Source organism: Amphiura filiformis, chromosome 1, assembly GCF_039555335.1.
Source record: "Amphiura filiformis chromosome 1, Afil_fr2py, whole genome shotgun sequence".
Classification (NCBI taxonomy): domain Eukaryota; kingdom Metazoa; phylum Echinodermata; class Ophiuroidea; order Amphilepidida; family Amphiuridae; genus Amphiura; species Amphiura filiformis.
In genome coordinates this window covers 45,060,232-45,075,774 of record NC_092628.1, presented here as the reverse complement: position 1 = coordinate 45,075,774, position 15,543 = coordinate 45,060,232, and the positions used below count along the sequence as shown (strand labels likewise).

General features: G+C 34.4%; 1 protein-coding gene across 2 annotated transcripts in view; it reads right to left on the bottom strand.

Annotated features, from left to right (window-relative positions):
* Window positions 1-11,564, bottom strand: part of LOC140166338 (uncharacterized) — a 155,155-nt gene extending 143,591 nt beyond the window's left edge. For both annotated transcript variants that reach the window (XM_072189781.1, XM_072189789.1), the window contains exon 1: window positions 11,202-11,564. In XM_072189781.1, the coding sequence (XP_072045882.1) occupies window positions 11,202-11,223 (22 nt within the window). In that variant the 5' untranslated portion in view covers window positions 11,224-11,564. The remainder of the gene's footprint in view (window positions 1-11,201) is intronic.
* Window positions 11,565-15,543: the final 3,979 nt, after the last annotated feature.

Here is a 15,543-nt window from a genome sequence, read left to right as displayed (position 1 = left end):
CGGGTTTTTATTCCCTTTATCGTGGTGGTATACGGGAATAGGGTCAAGACCTTAAAAGGTAATAAGGGCCCTTAAATAAAAACTGAACATGACTCCGAATATGACATTACAAGGTATATAGGTCCACATAGATGATTAATATAAAGCAGTATGTCATATGTGTCCAACTCTTTATAACCTTTTTATTCAGGAATTAGGCAATTACGGGAGTATTAAGTATAGCCATATAATGTCACATATGGCTATACTTAATACTCCCGCATTGTGTAATCTATTAAGAGCAACCACGCGGTATACTTTTTCATTTTGATCATTAGTCATCTATGACCGTGTAATTTGCTTTTATAATAAACTACCATGTCATAATGGAAAACATGACCCAAGATACAACGTGATAAATATAGTTGCCCACTAAAGGAAACACAGTCAGACAGAGTGTGTTTTACGTTACATAAATACGATGAATATGACATTCATTAAACAAACAGAAAATATGAAAAGAAGACTTTTTGATAGAGCTGCTGTTTAAAGTGGACAGCATTACTACAATTTCATTTTCTCTATGTCCGCAAGCTTGGCGCGAGTATACTTAGACACCACGCGTATCAAAACTGACTGCGAACATGTTTCAGACATCAAGTGCTGGTGGCAGAATTAAAAAAAATATGATATATATAATTTATATTCATTAAAAAAATTACACATGAGTTTCAGATATTTGTGTACGTAGTTAATGCATCATTCAGCATTTCTGGGTTTTTTTCTGCCTAAATGTCAGTAAATACCACAAAGAATTTCAAAACCTCTATGACCTAGTTAAACCATCTCTGCTACATTGCAATGTTGTACCATGACTACTTTGGTGCAACTTTTCGGATAAAAGCGTGATGGTCACCACATAAACTTAAGGAAGGGTGTGACATAAGAAAAAATTAAAGATTTCTGAAACTGCAGATGATTAAGAATGTTAAATTCTCTCATTTATGTGACAAATAAACATTCTTACTGTCATAAAAATGACTAAAATAAATACTAATGAAAGTACTTTAAATCATCTTTTGTTCGACATTTGATAGCAACTCAAGATAATAAAGAATACCTTTATCACGCAACGGTAAAATATCTGTCTGCTACTAAGAAACTAAGAAAATATTTTCTAAATTTATGACTATAGAAATCACAGTTCCAGAATAACAGAATGATCCCTCTCGGGAGAGAGATAAGCTTGTTACCTAATAGGTTTACGTTAAAGCAAGGTTTAAGTCAAATAAGCGTGTGTAAGTTTTATTCCAAGAATTGGAGGCAGACAATCTTTGAGATACAACGTACTTCAATTGGTCCATGGACACTTTGACATTGATATTTGAAGGTACGTGCACGTGTAACTATTTTGTTCACTCGGTAGCGCCTTTTAAGGTCGTTTGCCAAGAAAAAAAGATCTAAAGGTTTCGTGTAAAAAAAATACGTAAACAGGCGTGAACTCGTGCAAATAAAAGGAGGATCTTACATATTCCAAAGCTTCTCATTGTCAATCATTTTCTTAATCAAAAGCTACATAAATTACACGTCTGCACGACTTTAAAGTACCAAACACGGTATGTAAGCAAGGTGAGGTATGCAAAACATCACCACTTCGAAAACCCGGGGGCACATAAAAAACATTTGGTGGGTATGCTCCCCGGAATTTTGAGGTGGTGGGTCTTTTGGAGCTGACGGCGTACCGGTAAAAGTGGGTCTTTTGGAGCTGCGAACCGGGCTGTGAACAAGTAAAATGGGGGGCTTTTTGAGCTGCGAACAGTCAAAATCAAGGGTCTTTATTTGTTTTTTGGTTGAAAATCGCCTGAAAAAACAGAAATATGAGAAATGAGCAATTTTTGGGTCTTTTAGAGCTGAAATTTTATCAAAATCAAGGGTCTTTCGGAGCTCTCTATTGGCCAAATATAGGGGGTCTTTTGGAGCTGCGAAATCCCAAAAGGGGGGTCTTTCCGGGGGAGCATACCCGTATGGTCATTTGTGTTGAGTGCCCCCCCCCCCGTTCGAAAAACTTGGTATATAAATAGCAAAGTAACGAGATGAAAGAATTAAAGGCAGAGAAGTTAATGATGAAGTGCATGATATGCTACATGCAACACAGCAGAGTATCAACGGCAAAAGTTGTTGATTTAATAATAATGTAAAAGAAGCCACATTTGCAAATAGAACCAAATTAGCAGTACAAATGTACCGTTAATTGGTCAACATCAAACAAATTAACCTTTTAAGTTTTCACCTGTCACACACCCTTTTACACTTTTGCTTTATGAATTGAACGTCAATTAAAACACAATATACAGCATTGTCAGTATTGTTTTACTTGTCCATACCATGCACCAGTGACAATTTTAACATACAACAAAAACAATAATGAAATTCTAATGAATATAACATGAACTTTAATCAGGAAGGGAACTCCTAACATCGATAAATCAATGTGTTGTCCATTGTATAGAACGTGAATGTTATACGATAACATCCATACTCGTGCTTTCATAATCCATGAATATTTTAGACAAAAATGATCATTGTGACATGGGTCGTCGTCTCCTTGAAAATTTAAACAACAGGAAATATAATGATAGAACAAAACAGAGAGTAAATGAGAAGAAAAGGGTATTTGAGTATGCGCAAAGAAACATAATAGAATAAATAATACTTATTTCTTATTGCTAGTAACTCAAGATAAAAAAGAATACCTTTATTCAAATGCGCATGTCACAATTTATCATCAATTTACGAACGCAACGGCAAAATATCTGTCTACTACTAAGAAAATATTTTCTGAATTTTAAGACTAGAAATCACAGTTCCACAAGAACAGAATGATCCCTCTTGGGCGAGAGATAAGCTTGTTACCTAATAGATTTACATTAAAGCAATGCCAAGCAAGGTTAAAGTCAAATAACCTGAATTAAAGTTTTATTCCAAGAATTGGAGGCAGACAATCTTTGAGATGCAACGTACTTCAATTGGTCCATTCCAATTTTAATTGTAAAGACACTTTGACATTGATACTTTAAGTTACGGGTGCACGATTGTTGTCACTTGGTAGCGCCTTTTAAGGTCATTTACCAACAAAAAAAAGATCTATATGTTTCGCGTAAAAATAATACGTAAACAGGCGTAAATTCCTGCAAATAAAAGGAGAATCTTACATATTCCAAAGCTTCTCATTGTCAATCATTTTCTTACTCAAAAGCTACATAAATTACACGTTTGCATTGACGACGTAGTTATTGGTACTTATATTTTGGTATCAATGGAAGAAATCCACGACTTTAAAGTACCAAACACGGCATGTAAGCCAGGTATTCAAAACATCACCACTTCGAAAACCCGGGGGCACATCAAAAATTTTGGTGGGTATGCTCCCCCGGAATTTTGAGGTGGTGGGTCTTTGGGAGCTGACGGTGTACCGGTAAAAGGGTGTCTTTTGGAGCTGCGAACCGGGCTGTGAACAAGTAAAATGGGGGCTTTTGGAGCTGCGAATAGTCAAAATCGAGAGTCTTTTTTGGCTTTTTGGTAGAAAATGGCCTGAGCATACCCGTATGGTCATTTGTGTTGAGTGCCCCCCGTTCGAAAAACTTGGTATATAAATAGCAAAGTAACGAGATGAAAGGATTAAAAGCAGAGAAGTTAATGATGAAGTGCTTGAGCCGCTGCATGCAGCACAGCAGAGTATCAACGGCAAAAGTTGTTGATTTAATAATAATGTCAAAGAAGCCACATTTGCAAATCGAATCAAATTAGAGACACAAATGTAATGTTAATTGGTTAACATTAAACAAACTAACCTTTTAGGTTTCCACCTGTCATACATTAACCTTTTACGCTTTTGCTTTATAAATTGAACGTCAATTAAAACACATTATGCAGCATTGTCAGTATCATTTTACTTGTCTAAATCATGCACCAGTGACAATTTTACTTTACCATACAACAAAAACAATAATGGAATTCTTATGAATATAACATGAACTTTAATCAGGAAGGGAAGCCCTAATATCGACATCAATGTGTTGTCCATTGTATATACAACGTAAATGTTATACAATAACATCCATACTCGTGTTTTCATAGTCCATGAATATTTTAAACAAAAAGGATTGTTATGACATGGGTCGTCGTCTCCTTGAAAATTTCAACAACAGGAAATATATGATAGAACAAAAGAGAGAATAATTGAGAAGAAGGTGGTATGCGAGTATGCGCTGGGAAACATAATAGAATAATTAATATTCATAACCTCATTAATAAACGCGATGCGTGCGATCCAATCATATTTTATTATTTGTGAAAACGCGAACGCAAATCGAGGTCATTAATATCTCACAATTGACCGCAAAATGCGTAATTGTTCCAATGTCGCACACAATTGACTTCTGCGTGCGCCGTATTGTGCGTCCAACGAATTGCGCGCGCGCTGGCTGCCGTATTTGGATTGCGCGCTACCATATTTGCACAGATTCTGATACGCACTTTTGTTATTGGTCGTTTTGTTTTAGCCTGATCGATTTTGGGAAAGGGAAAGGTTTATTTTACGAACTTTTGAGGAAAATTTTGTGTTATTTTGTAAAGTTAAAAGATCAAAGTGACGGTTATGAATGAGGTTAATAACTTTGCATCGGTTATATGTCGAGCATTGTGAAAAATCTAAACATTTTACTTTGGACCTCGGAATATCCCTCGGTTCCAAAGGCAAAATGTTTAGATTTTTCACAATGCCCTCCAAATATAACCGATGCGCAGTTATTAACCTCTAACTAATAACTGATTGCGTCGTTGAAAGGAAAGGCAACAAAATAATAATAATAAAAAGAATAACTCTTTTAACTTTAAAAACATAATGATATGTGTAAATGCTTCCACCCAGGTAAGCTTAATGATAATTTCGCATCACACTACTCCACCATTTTCCATTAATATTGCAGAAGTCATGTAATAATGATAATACATTTCATCAAAATTATCGTTGAACGACTTAAAACGCTTTAAATGCTGCGAGACTGAGTCGAAAACTTGGTCAAGCGATATTAATACATTAAAAGGCGTTTATATTGCTTGCAAAGCCGTGCTCTGCTATAATACAGGTATAATCCTATTCCACAAGTCCTGCTGCAGTGTCAGTAATTTCGAAAAATGTAATCAAGATTTTGCAATAACAAATTGTATATACCTGTATAGGGTCAGTATAAAAAGAACATTACAGCAATTTATACAAAGTAATTAGTCATATTAACAAGAAGAAATTTATCTTTCAAAGGTGCCGCGATTGCTACTGTCTTTTCAAGTGTAAATGAGTCAAAACAGGCGTGACTGAATTGATCGCGTTTGAGTTGTAGGACCAATATGGATGAAGACAATATAAAAAGTTTAATGTAATAAAGAAACAAAAACCAGGAAATCCATTGTTTGAAATGCAAAAGGTGGTTAAAACGTCTACACTGGCATTAAACAATAATTGTGAAAACAATTCTAAAAGGATTTTATGTAACCACAAGTATCTCTCTTTCTTTCTATGTTTTTCATGTTTCTTTTCCTTAAAGGGTAGTGGTCCGATTTTTTCATGTTCTGTGTCCTGTCTTACATATCTTGTGAATTATTCTAAGAAGTTATTATGACTTTAAACTCGGTAGTTGAGGTAATTCGTTATTTCCTTTTATATTTAGCAGAAAATCCCGAGAGAATATACGATGAAAATGGCATGTTCTTGAAAATTTTTATTTCCCAGAAACTTATGCACAATTGCATTAAATTTTTCATACATGCATGCATTTTATTCTTTTTCTTACATTTTAAAAGATATATTGGGCTATATCATTTAAAATCCACACTACCCCTGTGGAAGATTTAGCTGAAGCCTTCCGCAAAGGGAGTTTGAGTTTTGATTAGAATAGACAAATTGGGTAACTTTCATTTAAAATACTCACTCCAGTTGTGGAAGATATGGATAAAGCCATATGCAGGGGAAGTATGGGTTTCAAAATGATTGGCCATGACCAATTGCATTTGAAAAACATACTCCACCTGTGGAAGATATTTCCAAAATCTTCCACAGGGGTAGTGTGGATTTCAACTGGAATACTTACGCATCCAAGGTCACGTGAGTGTTTTTTGTTAGTTTTTTCATGTAAGCTCATGTAGCAGAAGTATGGGTTGACATACAGTAAATACATCCAGGTGTTGTTTAATGTTGGTTATATAATTTGTTAGAAATACTGGTAGTGGTAAATGGTATGTTTCAACTATAATAATACATTATCATTTAAACAATCCTAATAGCGTATAATGTAAGTCTGTCTTGTGTAATACAAATAAATATTCTCGTCACTCTGAGTTCAATGTACACGTTTCTAATTAATGATTAAATAATCATCCTTTACAGTTAATGCAACCGAATTTAGTGGAGGAACGTTAAGGTAGGTTACTTGTTGAACACATGGAGTATTCTTCCAAAGCACATAAGATGTACCTCTGAACTTCCTCGCAGGTACCTCTGGTGCAACAGTGTCATTTCTTTGAAGTACCTGGTATTTACCAATGTGACTAAAATAATTATGTATTCAGAGCGGATTTTAATTCTCTTTTTCATGGTCTTTTTCTACCTTAAAAGGAGCACAAATAAGGGCCCTAAAAATTTATCATAACTCCGAATATGACATCACAAGGTATTTCAGGTCCACATAGATGATTAATATAAAGCAGCAAATGTTCAATGTGTCCAACTCTTTATAACCTCTTTTATTCTAGAAACAACTAATTTGACAATTACGGGAGTATTAAGTATATAATAGCCATATGTGTATTGTGTAATGCATTAAGTGCAACCACGCGGTATACTTTTTCATTTTGATCATTAGCCGTCTATGACCGTATAATTTGCTTTTATAATAAACTACACGTCATAATGGAAAACATGACCCAACTTCTTGAGTAAAAACGTGACGTTTACCACATAAACTTAGGAAAGAGTGTGACATAGCCTATCTAAAATGACAGGTTTCGCAAGCTGCAGATGATAAAGAGTGCTATATTCTTCCATTTACGTGACAAATAAACCTTACGCGTTTGAGTTATAGTTACTGTTATAAAAATGAATAAAATAAATACAAATGAAAGTACTTAAAATAATTTTTTTGTTCGACATTTGATAGCAACTCAAGATAATAAAGAATATCTTTATTCAAAAGCGCATATCACAATTTATCATACGAACGCAACAGAAAAAATATTTTCTAAATTTAAGACTAGAAATAACAGTTCCACAATAACAGAATGATCCCTCTTGGGAGAGAGATAAGCTTGTTACCTATTAGATTTACATTAAAGCAAGGTTAGAGTCAAATAAGCGTGTGTTAAAGTTTTATTCCAAGAATTGGAGGTATAAACGTGTGTATGTCTTTGAGATACAACGTACTTCAATTGTAAAGACACTTTGACATTGATATTTGAAGGTACGTGCACATGTAACTATTTTGTTCACTCGCTAGCGCCTTTTAAGGTCGTTTGCCAAGAAAAAAGATCTAAATGTTTCGCGTAAAAATAATACGTAAACAGGCGTAAACTCGTGCAAATAAAAGGAGGATCTTACATATTGCAAAGCTTTTCATTGTCAATTATTTTCTTACTTAAAAGCTACATAAATTACACGTCTGCATTGACGTCGTGGTTATCGGTACTTATATTTTGGTATCAATGGAAGAAATCCACGTCTTTAAAGTAACAAACACAGTGCAGCAAGGTATTGAAAGCACCAACATTTCGACAGACTTGGTATATAAATAGCAAAGTAACGAGATGAAAGGATTAAAAGCAGAGAAGTTAACGATGAAGTGCATGAGCCGCTGCATGCAACACAGCAGAGTATCAACGGCAAAAGTTGTTGATTTAATAATAATGTAAAAGAAACCACTTTTGTAAAGCGAATCAAATTAAATATCCAAATGTACTGTTAATTGGTCAACAAATTCACCTTTTAGCTTTTTGCCTGTCATACATTAGCCTTTTACGCTATTTCTTTATGAATTGAACGTCAATTAAAACACATTATACAGAATTGTCAGTGATAATTTTAACATACAACAAAAATAATAATGAAATTCTAATGAATATAACATGAACTTTAATCAGGAAGGGAACTCCTAACATCGACAATCAATGTGTTGTTCATTGTATACAACGTGAATGTTATACAATGACATCCATACTCGTGCTTTCATAGTCCATGAATATTTTAGACAAAAATGATCATTGTGACATGGGTCGTCGTCTCCTTGAAAATTTAAACAACATGAAATATATGATAGAACAAAACAGAGAGTAATTGAGAAGACGAGGGTATGTGAGTATGCGCAGGTCAACATAATAGAATAAATATCAGACCCATCTGTCGTGAATGGCAGCTTGACAAGAATAGTGTACAGGACTCAATCCTGTCCATAAAAATGAACAAAAACTACACACAGGATTACTTCAATATTCCACTCTAAACACAAGTCAGTAACTAAGCAGTTGTCCAACTGACACAACAGTAGAATGCACTGACACGGAACATTTGCACTTTTCTTTCCGTTATTGTCATATTGTGAAGTACCAAGTAGCGAAAGTGTTAGTTAAATACCTTTGGAAAATATTTCTTGCGATGAAGTTGTATTTGCATTTAAAAGAGTACGTGATTCGTGACATTTTTCACATTTCTTGTCCGCCAATTTGACCTCCTAGCTTACTGAATAAATACCACAGTTTTCCAAACTTTTCCGATATTTGATTTGAAATGGTCTATAGAATATTTCTTGGTACTTGAAAACATAATGTTATTTGTAAATTCTTCCACCCAGGTAAGCTGATGATAATTTTGCATCACACTAATACGCCATTTTCCCATTAATATTGCAGAAGCCATGCAATAATGATAATACATTTCATCAAAATTCTCGTTGAGCGATTTCAAACGCTTTAAATGCTGCGAGTCTGAGTCGAAAACTTGGTCAAGCGATATTAATATATTAAAAGCCGTTTATATTGCTTGCAAAGCCGTGCTCTGCTATAATACAGGTATAATCTTATCCCACAAGTCATGCTACAGTGTCAGTAATTTCGAAATATTTGATCAATACTTTGCAATAACAACATTAAACTGTATAGTGTCGTGTGATAAAGTGAACATTACTGCCACTTATGCAAGGTAATTAGTCAAATTAACAAGAAGAAATATCTTTCATAAGATAACAATATGCAACAAGTGGTTAAAACCTATACACTGACATTAAACAATAATTTTAAAAATACTTTTTTAATTTTTTCTTAACGGGGAGTGGTTTGATTTGTTCATGTTTTGTTTTCTATCTCACATTGAAATGTTGAATTGTATTGTCATGTTGTTAAGGTTATTAATTATTTTAAACTGTTGTGATTTGGTAGTTCACAGCATCTTACGAATGGTAGTGAGCTTTGGCAAAAACTGCATTGCTCAATTCATAGCGAGTGTGTAGAAGAATTAAAATATTACAGATATACTTTTACAGGTGCTGCGGTTCTTGAGTTACGTTGTAAAGAGGGCTGAAACAACAACACTTTTGTAAAACGTACATAACTCATTAACAACAATAAATGAAGCAAGTTTGCAAAGTATACGATTTGTAGAATGAACTTTTGCAAAACATCAAGGTGTTATTTTTCAATAATATATTGATCTAGATAATGAAAATTGATTTTTAGGTTGCTTCGACCAACAATACCTCGTCTACCCTTAAAACTGAAGTTCAATACACGATTTTAAGATCTTACTGCCAGAGAATTGTTTTATATTGGTTGATGTTGAGTTACAAAGCCTTTGGAATTTAACATCAGAAATACAATGTATCATCGAAAAGGAACGGGTTAATGATTATATAAAGCGATAAAAAAAATATGCGCATATTATTAAGGAAGTAGATAGAAGATGACAAAACAGCAGACAAAAACTACTTCGACTACAGCAGAATATGCAGATGCCAGACAATTTCTTAAAGTTTACTCTCAAAAAGCTTTCAACGCGATGAAATGTAGTAGTCGGAGTAAGAAAAAAAGTTATTTATTTCTGAAAGTTAAGTAGCTGATGTAAGTAAAGAACAAAGAGTAAAAAGCTTCTTTAATCGTTCGGATGAAGAGTCAGCACAGTAGTTATGGCAGAGTAAGTTGATGATCGCACAATATAGAAATGTCCAAAATTGGCAAGAGATGAAGAGAAGGTCTTGGTAGGCAATGTCTAGTACTGCGTTGTATTTGTAAAATTACCTGTGTTCCATTTATGTACGTGTAAAAAGAATATTATTCTCTCGCTTCTCAGCTCCACTGCCATGCAACGGACACTAATGAGAAAAGGCAAATGCGGTCGATGTAAGTACCCAGCAAACACAAAAACGTTTTAAACATGTTGTATATTGGGTTTTAGTTTAGATAAAATCGTTTTATAACATTAAATATCGGGTTATATAAAGGTCATAGAAACGTTTTAAAACGTTTTGTATGAAAACACACTGCAACAATATTTTGAAAATGTTTTCAAAATGTTATTTTTTGCAAAAAAATTTGCCAAATATTTTGTCAACACTTAAAAATAAGATTATATTAGAATATTTGCAGTAGGTCTAAATGTTTTTAAATGTTATGAAATCGTATTATACCCTTTATATGCCCTTTATATAACCCGACATATAAAACGTTTTCTGGCAACCTTTTCTAACCTTTTGCGAATGATGTCGAAAACGTTTTGTGTTTGCTGGGGAACAGTAAAGACAGAAGCAAGCGTCGATTTAGAATTTGTTCTTCATATCGCACATATTGACGCTGGTAAAAGTTCTTTTCTTCAGTATCTTGCTTCTTTTCTTGTATATCTTGCTACTTATTCAATGCCTCCTGCATGGTAGGTAACATTTTAAATGACGTTTTCAATATGTTGTTTGTCTCCTTCTCGCTACCAGCTGGTTTCAATTCATTCTACATGTATAAGGTACTTTTTTATTTACCCAATAAGACCAAAGATACATCTGGTAGATATTCCATTCTGGCCAAACGTATGTGGATATATCCACGGTATATATACTATGCAATACCTGTCGCGCGTAAAATATTATATTAAAGCATAGTCAGAGCTGACACCAATTTATACCAGTACCAATACTTACCTAAGTTCGTTTTCGCAACCATTCAATGAGATTCCATGCTTGTTATACCAGTTGCAACGAAAAACATATCTCCAAAATAACTATGCTTATTCAAATGTAATGATAGTTTTTGGTATTCCAGCAGTGGCACACACAAAACAAAAGGCACAAACAGTTTCCAGTAAAATTCCAAAGAGTCATGCTTGGTGTTTGTAGTTGGTTAGTACAAATACAATTTTAGATAAAGTGACATATATATATTCCACGGGTTAGAGTATGGTATGGTTTGAAACATCGCTATTTGATGTTCGGGTTTGATTAAATGATCCTTACAGACATGCCGCCTTTATTACATATCCAGTTTCCAGTTGTGAATACAGATGCAATGTTAACCTTCACTCACAAACGAACTGGATGAAATGGTATTATTCAAATGCATACGTGTAGCACACTCAAGTTAAATACTTATTCCATCCGCGTGCTGCTTGCTACCGATAGCAAGGCATCGTTGCCATAGAAACACAATGATTTGGCGGGAACGGAGAGTACATCGTGATCATCTATTTGTTACGGTGTTGCAATCAAGCATGCAGTGCTATTGTCTCTGTCACTGGTACCCTGCAGATAATTTGTGAATTATCAATTGTAAATTCGCCGGCAAGCAGAGATGATGGAAAACTGTCAAATGAAAAAGTAATGTAATAAAACTAAAAGATCTACGTGACTAAGTAAGAAGTTAAAAGAATAACGCTTGAGAATAAAAAAAATGGTGTTGTTGTTAAGTTGCAGATTTTACACCATGTATCTCAAATAATGTCACAATCCAAAAAAGAAAAATATTTAAGGGCTCTCTTTATTTATCCGACTTATATGTCATTAGATAGCAGCATAACGCAACACAATACTGATATACTTGTACTCAACACAATGGCTTTTATTCCATCTCATTTATACATCTACCTCAAAAGATATGATGAATTTGATATAGTAGAGGGAATTTTAGTTGGTCATCTTTTCTTTTAATACTTGTCTTGATGTGGTTAAATTGAATTGCCTATGGCTCGATGCATATTGAAACAGGTGTATTTTGACATGACCCATCAGTAAATAATTGACTGTCACTTTAAAACACGGAAGACGAGCGGAACGGTCTCCGACTCATAATCGGAAGGTTGCTGGTTCGAGCCCCGGCGACGCCATCGTGTTGTGCCCTTGAGTGAGGTACTTTATCTCGATTACTCCTCTCCACCCAGGTGTATAAATGGGTACCGGCATTCTGTCATCATGTAGTTATTGTTAACCACATGTATGCACACAACACAGGAGCACTCACAATAGGCAATTGACCCGTACTGGTAGCGCTGTGTTGTAGATATGGGAGATGAACTAGTTAGCGTCATAAATCAAAAGGTATTAAAGCTATGATGTTAGTATTTGCTCTATGTTTCAATTACTTATTCTTTTCAAAATATCTGAATTTTTAACCCGGTACAAGCTTTAATAACCTGAGGAGTCTGGCCCAATCGTCAATGAAAGAGAGGTGGGCACTCCGTTCACTGTTTATATATACAGGTTCGCATCCTTTACCTTACCTTTAAAACAAAAGCTTGGCTAACATCATGCTACACACCACCTACAGCAGAAATAGTTTCGATATCCCTAAGGGATGAAATCAAAACTCGACCGGTGGTTGACAGCCGGTTCCGTCCAGTTTCCATTGTTCTAAACAATGGAAACTGGCGGTCAAATGTCGGTTGAGTTTTGATTTCATCCCTTACTAGTTGAAAAGAATTATATAACATTGTAACATATTTTGCGATGTTTGTATATTGTATAACAAATAACACTTGTAATATTTGTTATCCGTCTTTTTTACTGCAACCTAGTCATATAGTTGTCATTCTTGTTCTTGGTTTATCTGGTGTTTTCTACTCTGATTGTTTGCTTGGTGATTATACAGCCTGTCTCAAAAAAAATTGTGCAAGTGAAAAGCGCCCTCTTTGCCAGTTAGGAAATACCGTTGTGACATGATGCTTACATCGATATCAAGGGTGTAGTCTTATCTCTCAAATGCCGTTTGTTCTGTTCAATTTGTTTGTTTTAATCTCGAGATGTGCTTAGTTAACGACAAAAGGGTAAAATCACATTTGTGCCACTTTTACTAGGGAAGAAGGCTTTACATGTAAATCAGTGATAGCATCAAGTTTATCAAGGGTTCCTTCGTGAAATCAAAAGAATGCATCAATTACACAATACCGATTTTTTAAATTGTTTTTTACTATTTTATCATGATGCAGGAATATTGATTCTCTTTTTCTACAGATTAAAAGAATAAATATTTCACATTCTGCTGTAAATTTAAATACATGTGCACGTCAATGATTATCATGGTAAATACAGTTCTCAAGACATGTTAAAAGACAAACAAATATTGCACACTAAGGTCCGTATGCACAAAAGAGTTAGACAGGGTCTAAAGTTAGACCTGGTGTAACTGGAATTAAGTTCCATCAGGAATGCCCTTTACTCTTATTTACTTCCTGGAGTAGCTAGCACATTCTAAAGATTTTAATGCAACGTTCAAAAATAATATAAAATAACAAAGCAAATGTAAAGGAAAGTGTCCTTTCTCATGGTACTAAATTCCACTTAGAACAGGTCTAACTTTAGATCCGGTCTAAATCTTTTGTGCATACGGACCTTATAGGTTTATATTACTTGTTGGGAGATAAATTAGACAAAATAATGCAAGCGCGAATGATGCACGAGCCCCGAAGTGGGAGTGCATTAGACACATCATCTTCAGCTATCATTGATGTACAACTCTCTTCCCTAGTAAAAGTGGCACAATTGTGATTTTGCCCTTTCGTTGTTAAATAAACATATCTCGAGATAGAAACAAGCAAATTAAACAGAACAAACGGCATTTGAGAGCTAAGACTGCGCCCTTGACGTTGATGTAAGCATTATGTCACAACGGTATTTTCTAATTGCCAAAGAGGGCACTTTTCACTTGCACAATTTTTTTTTTGAGACAGGCTGTAGTTGGATAGGCCCTACCTACCCGTGCTAAATATAGAAATTTGTAATCAGTAATAATGTGATTCGTTCGTTTATAGTATTCCATTCTTGACATCTAAACCTTACACCTATTCTTTACCAAAAACTATCTACCCTTACCCAGACTGATTGCAAAGGATTAGCATTAACACGATGAATGCTTATTATGCTATTATGTTCAGGCAACGATTTAATTTAGGATAAGAATTAGGTCAGATTCCAATGTGACAAGTGCATTCTAGAATTACGTCTTATAAGGGTAGACTAGGTATTGTTGGTCGAAGCAACCAAAAACTCGATTTTCATTAAAAATCTAAATCAATATATTATTGAAAATTAACACTTTGATGTTTTGCAAATTCTACAGATCATATGCTTTGAAAACTTGCTAGATTTATTGTGGTTAATGAGTTATGTATGTTTTACAAAATTGTTGCTGTTTCAGTCTTCTTTACAGTATTACTCAAGAACCACAGAACCTACAAAAGTATATCTGTGATATTTGAATTCTTCTACACGCTCACTATGAAATGAGTAATGCAATTTTTGCAAAAGCTCACTACCATTCACAAGATGATGTGAACAGTTTAAAATAGTTGCTAACCTTAAATCTGACAACTTAGTTTTGTACATACTATGTAATTAATTGTAAATACCGCGTTTCCTTAAAGTGTTTTAGTCTAAGCTTAATTTCTCTCATTCATGTGGTTAAAGGTTCGATTTAATGAGAAAATGAAATATATTTGAAAGGAAGAGACTTGTAGAATTAAACCACTTCTACTAAAGTAAAAGATAAACGAATTGGTCTCAGTTTAACAAGCCATACCGTATTGGCCTTGGTAGAGTAGGTGATTTGCAGGACGCCAACGTGTTTGTATTAATCGCATTCCTCTAACCACCTGAATTCATCCTATTGCATTCAACACGCGTGGCTTGAATATGAAGTATATATTTTGTGTATATATTTTGGCCTTTTGCCACCTTCAATATTGTATGTAGCGCTATGCTCGTAATGTAGCAGCGCTTAATAAATGCTCAATATGTATGTAGTAAAAAAATAATATGAAATATCAATTGACACAACTCTACCATTAAGGCATAATGTGGAAAATATATGAACCATGTTGATTTGAATGTGTCTGTGTGTTTACTTTTCCTGTCTTTGTTGTTGTTTTTATTGGTTTTCTATCACGTCCCTATGCAGAAGTATGATTTTGTTCTGGAAATTCTAGCATAGGATAAGCTTTCACTCGAATAGCGTAACAAAAATATCAACCAACATTGGTACCAAAACAATTTTGTA